Below are 10,443 nucleotides of genomic sequence, written 5' to 3' on the forward strand. Positions count from 1 at the left end.
CTAACATATGTGTACACTAACATACGTGTACAGTAACATACATGTACACTAACATGTGTACAGTAACATACATGTACAGTAACATATGTGTACACTAACATACGTGTACAGTAACATACATGTACACTAACATACATGTACACTAACATATGTGTACAGTAACATACATGTACACTAACATGTGTACAGTCACATACATGTACACTAACATACATGTACAGTCATATACATGTAGACTAACATACATGTACAGTAACATGTGTACACTAACATACGTGTACAGTAACATACATGTACACTAACATATGTGTACAGTAACATACATGTACACTAACATACATGTACAGTCATATACATGTAGACTAACATACATGTACACTAACATATGTGTACAGTAACATACATGTACACTAACATACATGTACACTAACATATGTGTACAGTCACATATGTACACTAACAAACATGTACAGTCATATACATGTAGACTAACATACATGTACAGTAACATATGTGTACACTAACATACGTGTACAGTAACATACATGTACACTAACATACATGTACACTAACATATGTGTACAGTCACATACATGTACACTAACATACATGTACACTAACATACATGTACAGTCACATACATGTACACTAACATATGTGTACACTAACATGTGTGTACAGTAACATACATGTACACTAACATATGTGTACAGTCACATACATGTACACTAACATATGTGTACACTAACATGTGTGTACAGTCACATACATGTACACTAACATATGTGTACACTAACATACATGTACACTAACATACATGTATACGAACGTACATGTACAGTCACAAACATGTACAGTCACATACATGTACACTAACATACATGTACACTAACATATGTGTACACTAACATGTGTGTACAGTCACATACATGTACACTAACATATGTGTACACTAACATACATGTACACTAACATACATGTATACGAACGTACATGTACAGTCACAAACATGTACAGTCACATACATGTACACTAACATACATGTACACTAACATACATGTACAGTCACATACATGTACACTAACATATATGTACACTAACATACATGTACACTAACATATGTGTACAATAACATACATGTACACTAACATACATGTACAGTCATATACATGTACACTAACATACATGTACACTAACATACATGTACAGTCATATACATGTACACTAACATACATGTACAGTCATATACATGTACAGTCACATACATGTACACTAACATACATGTCAATATCATACATGTACACTAACATACATGTAGACTAACATACATGTACACTAACATATGTGTACAGTCACATACATGTACACTAACATACGTGTACAATAACATACATGTACACTAACATACATGTACAGTCATATACATGTACACAAACAGACATGTACACTAACATACATGTACAGTCACATACATGTACACTAACATACTTGTCAATATCATACATGTACACTAACATACATGTACACTAAAATACATGTACAGTCACATACATGCACACTAACATATATGTACACTAACATACATGTACACTGACATACATGTACAGTCATATACATGTACACTAACATACATGTACACAAACAGACATGTACACTAACATACATGTACAGTCACATACATGTACACTAACATACATGTACACTGTACAGTCACATACATGTACACTAACATACATGTACAGTCACATACATGTACACTAACATATATGTACACTAACATACATGTACACTAACATATGTGTACAGTCACATACATGTACACTAACATACATGTACACTAACATACATGTACAGTCATATACATGTACACTAACATACATGTACACTAACAGACATGTACACTAACATACATGTACAGTCACATACATGTACACTAACATACATGTCCACTGTACAGTCACATACATGCACAGTCACATACATGTACACTAACATACATGTACAGTCACATACATGTACACTAACATATATGTACACTAACATACATGTACACTAACATATGTGTACAGTCACATACATGTACACTAACATACATGTACAGTCATATACATGTACACTAACATACATGTCCACTGTACAGTCACATAAATGCACAGTCACATACATGTACACTAACATACATGTACAGTCACATACATGTACACTAACATACTTGTCAATATCATACATGTACACTAACATACATGTACACTAAAATACATGTACAGTCACATACATGTACACTAACATATATGTACACTAACATACATGTACACTAACATACATGTACACTAACATACGTGTACAGTAACATACATGTACAGTCACATACACGTACACTAACATACATGTACACTGTACAGTCACATACATGCACAGTCACATACATGTACACTAACATACATGTACACTAACATACATGTACAGTCACATACATGTACACTAACATATATGTACACTAACATACATGTACACTAACATACATGTTAAATGTTAAAATCCTCTGCTATCGGTTTTTATTACATTCGATTTTGTCCTACCAGAATTACCTCTGCCTGGAAGAGGTGTGCTCTCTAGAAGTTTGTCGGATAGTGCTGTGGCTAGATTTAAGGAAGCTATTTCAGCTGTTTTTGATTCAGTACCGTGTTTCAACCCAGTTGGAAACTCTTATGACAGCTTTAGTCCCTCTCAGCTAGATCAGTTTGTTGATAGTGCAGTGGATTCACTGAGAGTTACTCTGGATTCGATTGCTCCCCTGAAACAGAAGGTTGTCAAGCGGCGGAGAGTGGCTCCATGGTTCATCTCAGAAACCCGTACTCTGAAACAATCGTCGGGGAATTTTGAAAGAATATGGCGCTCGACCAAAACGGTAGAATCTCGTTTTTTCTGGCAGGATAGTCATAGAAGATATATGAAGGCTCTACGTCACGCCCGAGCTGCCTACTACTCCTCTCTAATCGAGGAAAACAAAGGAAATCCTAGATACCTTTTCAGCACTGTAGCCAGGCTGACAGAGAGTCATAGCTCCATTGAGCCTTGTATTCCTCTAGCCCTCAGCAGTAATGACTTCCTGAGCTTTTTCAACAACAAAGTTCTAGACATCAGAGACAAAATTGGTAACCTCCTGCCCTTACCTGGTGCGGATACGTCTGATACGGCAGAGACAGTTCCAGGACCAGATATTAGTCTCGACTGTTTTTCTCCAATCGACCTTTCAGATCTATATTCCATTTTTTCTGCGTTGAAACCGTCAACCTGTATTTTGGACCCAATCCCAACCAAGCTGTTTAAGGAAGTCTTTCCCTTAGTTAGCAACTCCATATTAGATATGATCAATTTGTCTTTACTGGCAGGCTATGTACCCCAGGCATTTAAAGTAGCGGTAATCAAACCTCTACTTAAAAAGCCTACTCTGGAATCAGGAACTCTGGCTAATTACAGGCCTATATCCAACCTTCCTTTTTTCTCGAAGATCCTGGAGAAGGTGGTAGCTAAACAGCTGTGTGACTTTCTCCATGACAACAGTTTATTTGAGGAGTTCCAGTCAGGATTTAGAGTCCACCATAGCACTGAGACTGCACTAGTTAGAGTTACAAACGATCTACTTCTAGCCTCAGACAGGGGACTTCTGTCTGTGCTCGTCTTGTTAGATCTTAGTGCTGCTTTTGACACCATTGACCATCAGATCCTGTTGTACAGACTGGAGCATTTGCTTGGAATTACAGGGACTACTTTAAGTTGGTTTGAATCCTACTTATCAGACCGATCTCAGTTTGTACATGTTAATGATGAGTCCTCTATGTACACTAAAGTTTGCCATGGAGTCCCATAAGGTTCAGTGCTTGGACCAATTCTCTTTACATTATATATGCTTCCTCTGGGAAATATTATGAGGAAACACTCCATACAGTTTCATTGTTATGCAGATGATACTCAGCTTTATGTATCAATGAAGCCCGATGGTACCAGTCAGTTATGTCAGCTAGAAACGTGCCTTAAGGACGTTAGGACCTGGATGACCAGAAATTATTTGTTACTTAACTCAGACAAGACTGAAGTTATTGTGCTAGGCCCTAAGAACCTCAGAGAGACTTTTTCTAGTGATTTGACTGTCCTTAGTGACATCAGCCTGGCATCTAGCACCACTGTTAGGAATCTAGGAGTTCTTTTTGATCAAGATATGTCTTTTAGCTCTTACATCAGTCAAGTTTCAAGAACAGCCTACTTTCACCTTCATAATATATCCAAGATCAGGAATATCCTGTCGCAAAGTGATGCAGAAAAACTAGTTCATGCATTTGTTACCTCCAGACTGGATTATTGTAACTCTCTTTTGTCAGGGTGATCTGGCAAATCTCTAAAGACTCTTCAACTGGTCCAGAATGCTGCAGCTCGTGTACTGACTAGAACCAGGAAATGGGACCACATCACTCCTGTCCTGGCTTCTCTGCACTGGCTCCCTATACAGTCTAGAATAGAATTCAAGATCCTTCTTCTCACCTACAAAGCTCTAAATGGCCAGGTACCATCTTACCTGAAGGAGCTACTAGTGCCGTACTGTCCCTCGAGAGCGTTGCGGTCCCGGAGTGCAGGCCTGCTGGTGGTACCTACAGTCTCCAAGTGTACTATGGGGGGTAAAGCCTTCAGTTATCAGGCTCCTCTCCTCTGGAACCGCCTTCCAGGCGAGGCAGACACAGTCTGTATTTTTAAGATTAGACTTAAAACTTTCCTTTTTGATAAATCTTATAGTTAGGGCTGGTGCTGGTGTAGACCAGCTCTTAGTTATGCTGCTATAGGCTTAGACTACCGGGGGAACTGGCACCCTGAGCTCCTCTCTCTCTCTCTCTCTCTCTCTCTCTCTCTCTCTCTGTGCATATACAGTACATCATATTACTGCATGTATCTATCTATAAATCTCAGTCACTAACCACCTACTTTCCTGGGAGCTCTTGAGCTCTCCTAGGCTCCTCAAGATCGTCGGTTGACGGCTTGCCAGAACAACCCCCACCCCACCACTACCCCCTCCCCACCGGATCGTGGGTTGGCGGCCTGCCATGTTACCTGCTTTTTGTAACATAACAATGAGTAAGGTCTTTTTACCTGCTCTTTTGTAATATTAACAGACAAAGAGTAAGGTATTTTACCTGCTTCTTGTAAAGTGTCTCGAGATAACACTTGTTATGAGTTGACGCTATACAAATAAAAATTGATTGAATTGATTGATTGATGTACACTAACATATGTGTACAGTCACATACATGTACACTAACATACGTGTACAATAACATACATGTACACTAACAGACATGTACACTAACATACGTGTACAATAACATACATGTACACTAACAGACATGTACACTAACAGACATGTACAGTCACAAACATGTACAGTCACATACATGTACACTAACATACATGTCAATATCATACATGTACACTAACATTCATGTACAGTCACATACATGTACACTAACATACGTGTACAATAACATACATGTACACTAACATACGTGTACAGTCACATACATGTACAGTAACATACATGTACACTAACATACATGTACACTAACATACGTGTACAGTAACATACATGTACAGTAAAATACATGTACACTAACATACATGTACACGAACATACATGTACAGTCACATACATGTCAATATCATACACGTACACTAACATACATGTAGACTAACATACATGTACAGTCACATACATGTACAGTCACATACATGTAGACTAACATACATGTACACTAACATATATGTACAGTCACATACATGTACACTAACATACATGTACACTAACATACATGTACAGTCACATACATGTACACTAACATATATGTACAGTCACATACATGTAGACTAACATACATGTAGACTAACATACATGTACACTAACATATATGTACACTAACATACATGTACAGTCACATACATGTACAGAAACATACATGTACAGTCACATACATGTCAATATCATACATGTACACTAACATATGTACAGTCACGTACGTGTACACGAACATACATGTACAGTCACAACCATGTACAGTCACATACATGTACACTAACATACATGTACAGTCACATACATATACACTAACATACATGTACACTAACATACATGTCAATATCATACACGTACACTAACAACCATGTACAGTCACATACATGTACACTAACATACACGTACACTGACATACACGTACACTAACATACATGTCAATATTATACACGTACACTAACATACATGTACAGTCACATAAATGTACACTAACATACATGTACACTAACATACATGTACAGTCACATAAATGTACACTAACATACACGTACACTAACATACATGTACAGTCACATACATGTACACTAACATACATGTACACTGTACAGTCACATACATATACACTAACATATATGGACACTAACATACATGTACAGTCACATACATGTCAATATCATACATGTACACTAACATACATGTGCATTCACATACATGTACAGTCACATACATGTACACTAACATACATGTACAGTCACATACATGTCAATATCATACATGTACACTAACATATATGTACAGTCACGTACATGTCAATATCATACATGTACACTAACATATATGTACAGTCACGTACGTGTACACGAACATACATGTACACTAACATACATGTACAGTCACATACATGTCAATATCATACATGTACACTAACATATATGTACAGTCACGTACGTGTACACTAACAACCATGTACAGTCACATACATGTACACTAACATACACGTACACTAACATACATGTCAATATTATACACGTACACTAACATACATGTACAGTCACATACATGTACACTAACATACATGTACACTGTACAGTCACATACATATACACTAACATATATGGACACTAACATACATGTACAGTCACATACATGTCAATATCATACATGTACACTAACATACATGTACAGTCACATACATGTCAATATCATACATGTACACTAACATACATGTACACTAACAGACATGTAGACTAACATACATGTACACTAACATACATGTACACTAACAGACATGTAGACTAACATACATGTACACTAACATACATGTACACTGTACAGTCACATACATGTACACTAACATATATGGACACTAACATACATGTACAGTCACATACATGTCAATATCATACATGTACACTAACATACATGTGCAGTCACATACATGTACAGTCACATACATGTACACTAACATACATGTACACTAACATACATGTACAGTCACATACATGTCAATATCATACATGTACACTAACATACATGTAGACTAACATACATGTACACTAACATACATGTACAGTCACATACATGTAGTCACATACATGTACACTAACATACATGTACACTAACATACATGTACAGTCACATACATGTAGTCACATACATGTACACTAACATACATGTACACTAACATACATGTAGACTAACATACATGTACACTAACATACATGTACAGTCACATACATGTAGTCACATACATGTACACTAACATACATGTACACTAACATACATGTACAGTCACATACATGTAGACTAACATATATGTACAGTCACATACATGTAGTCACATACATGTAGACTAACATACATGTACACTAACATACATGTACACTAACATACATGTACAGTCACATACATGTAGACTAACATATATGTACAGTCACATACATGTAGTCACATACATGTAGACTAACATATATGTACAGTCACATACATGTAGTCACATACATGTAGACTAACATACATGTACACTAACATATATGTACACTAACATACATGTACAGTCAAATACATGTACACTAACATACATGTTTTTTCTCTTCTTCATTAAACATATTATTGGATGTATTGTTTCTTCATTAGACATATTATGGGATGTATTGTTTCTTCATTAGACATATTATGGGATGTATTGTTTCGACAATAGACATATTATGGGATGTATTGTTTCTTCATTAGACATATTATGGGATGTATTGTTTCTTCATTAGACATATTATGGGATGTATTGCTTCTTCATTAGACATATTGGATGTTTTTTTTCTTCTTCATTAGACATATTGGATGTTTTTTTTCTTCTTCATTAGACATATTATGGGATGTATTGTTTCTTCAATAGACATATTATGGGATGTATTGCTTCTTCATTAGACATATTGGATGTTTTTTCTCTTCTTCATTAGACATATTATGGGATTTGTTTTTCTGTTCCATCAGACTCTGCACAGCTGTAAATGCGCCCCCTGGCGGCAGCGCTGCGCTGTGACCGTGTGTGTCTCTTTAAAAGAGGTTTTCTCAGGACGGGGAGGGGGGGCTGCTGGGTTCATCGAGTTCATGTGGTCTTGTTCGCCTCCTCCCCGCTCAGGTCTGATGTTGCGGGCTCTACGGAGGCTGCAGGTGAGGAGACTCGGTGTGTCCGCGTCCACAGAGACTCTGAAGGTTTGGATTTGACCTCTGGTTAAGACGCGCATCGTGGATCAGCTGATGATCCTCACGAGCTGCCATTTTCAGGTCATCCGAGGCTGCCGGTGTGAGATGGAGGGGGGGTCTGCGGAGTGAGCGCGATGGCTGATGGATGCTGCAGAGGGATCATGGACCGCACGAGGGCGAAGATTGCATCAGAGCCGGGAGCCCGGTGCTCGTTTCCCGCTCCGCAGTACGTCCAGCCGGGCTGTGCGCAGCCGCAGGCGGCCTCAGACATCCAGGAGCTGGCCTCCAAACGCGTCGACATCCAGAAGAAGCGTTTCTACCTGGACGTGAAGCAGTCCGCCCGCGGCCGCTTCCTGAAGATCGCGGAGGTGTGGATCGGCCGCGGCCGCCACGACAACATCCGGAAGTCCAAGCTGACGCTGTCCATGTCCATGGCCCCCGCTCTGCGCGCGCTGCTCGGGGACTTCATCGACCACTACGCCCGGATCGGGTTGCGGGGGGGGCCGGGTCCGCAGGAGCAATGTACGGGACCCTCACCCACCGGGTCTGCGGGATCCGACGAGCACGCGCACCGCGTGCTGAAGAGCGACTTCATCGAGCGGGACAACCGGAAGTACTTCCTGGACCTAAAGGAGAACCAGCGGGGCCGCTTCCTGCGGATTCGGCAGACCGTAAGCAAGGGCCATGGGACCATGGGGTACTATGGGCCCGGGATCGAGCAGACCATCGTCCTGCCTGCCCAGGGTCTCATCGAGTTTCGTGACGCGCTGTCTCAGCTCATCGAGGACTACGGGGACGAAGACACAGATGAGCGGGACCGAACCAACTTCCGGAACCACGATGACGGCCCCGAGCTGCCAGAGGCCGCGTCCTTCCGGGTCGACAACAAGAGGTTCTACTTCGACGTGGGCTCAAACCGATTCGGGGTGTTCCTGAAGATCAGTGAGGTCCGGCAGCCGTACAGGAACACCATCACTGTCCCGCTGAAGGCCTGGTCCCGGTTCGGTGAGAACTTCAACCGGTACGAGGAGGAAATGCGCCGGATTTTTAGCGCGTGCAGCAAAGAGAGGAGGACTGACAGCGAGGAGCACGAGGACTGACCCTGAGGGACTCTACCCCCCCCATTATAAGGGCTGGTCTACTTCAGATCTGAACCTGCCAAGAACTTCAGTCCTCCACCTGGTCCACCTGGTCCACCTGGTCCACCTGTCAGAGCTGCTGCTTTAACAGAAGCAAAGTCCTGACCCGGATCAGACCCGGGCCACAGACTGTTCAGGGTCAGATCAAATCAAACTTTATTATAAAATTATATCAAATAATAATAATAATTCTGTTTACGACTTTAATCACAGAAAAAAAGAAGTTGAGATGTTTCATCGTTTAGTTTTTATCTAATGTTCAAATTTAGACGCAAAAAAACTCCAATGTAGAAAATTCTAAAAAAGATATTTAAAGTTTAAAACTGAACAAAAGTCAGAGAGAGAGAGAGTGCTGATTGGCTGATCAGCGGTGAGGAGAGAAGTGGGAGTTGTAGTCCTGTCAGAGTTTCTGTCTGCAAAAAGTTTATAAAAAAGTTAAAGTTTGAAAATCAGAAATGATGAAGATGAAACAACAGCACAGTTTGTCTGTTCAGTGTGTAATGTCAGAGTCAGACGTGTGTGTGTGTGTCTGTGTGTGTATCTTTGTGTGAAGAAAACTCGTCTCTGATTGGTCAGATTAAAACGTGTTCAGCTGCGTGCAGAGAGAAACAGAATTAAACTGACCTGCACTGCAGACCGACGCCCCCCTGGAGGCGGAGTCGTAACTCAGCCTGCCGTTTATTTAATGTGTAACCTTCAGAATCAAAGTGCATCAAACTGCAGCCTGGTAACCATAGCAACAATAGGTGAGATCACCTGATCATGTCA

General features: G+C 40.1%; 1 protein-coding gene across 1 annotated transcript; it reads left to right on the forward strand.

Moving 5' to 3' along the window:
* The first annotated feature begins 8,421 nt into the window (after positions 1-8,421).
* On the forward strand, positions 8,422-9,929 carry purg (purine-rich element binding protein G). The gene has a single exon (XM_061034626.1). It carries the CDS (start codon positions 8,671-8,673, stop codon positions 9,634-9,636), a length of 966 nt encoding a protein of 321 aa, XP_060890609.1. The 5' UTR covers positions 8,422-8,670; the 3' UTR covers positions 9,637-9,929.
* Positions 9,930-10,443: the final 514 nt, after the last annotated feature.

The sequence above is a fragment of the Labrus mixtus genome, unplaced genomic scaffold, assembly GCF_963584025.1.
Source record: "Labrus mixtus unplaced genomic scaffold, fLabMix1.1 SCAFFOLD_61, whole genome shotgun sequence".
Lineage (NCBI taxonomy): Eukaryota > Metazoa > Chordata > Actinopteri > Labriformes > Labridae > Labrus > Labrus mixtus.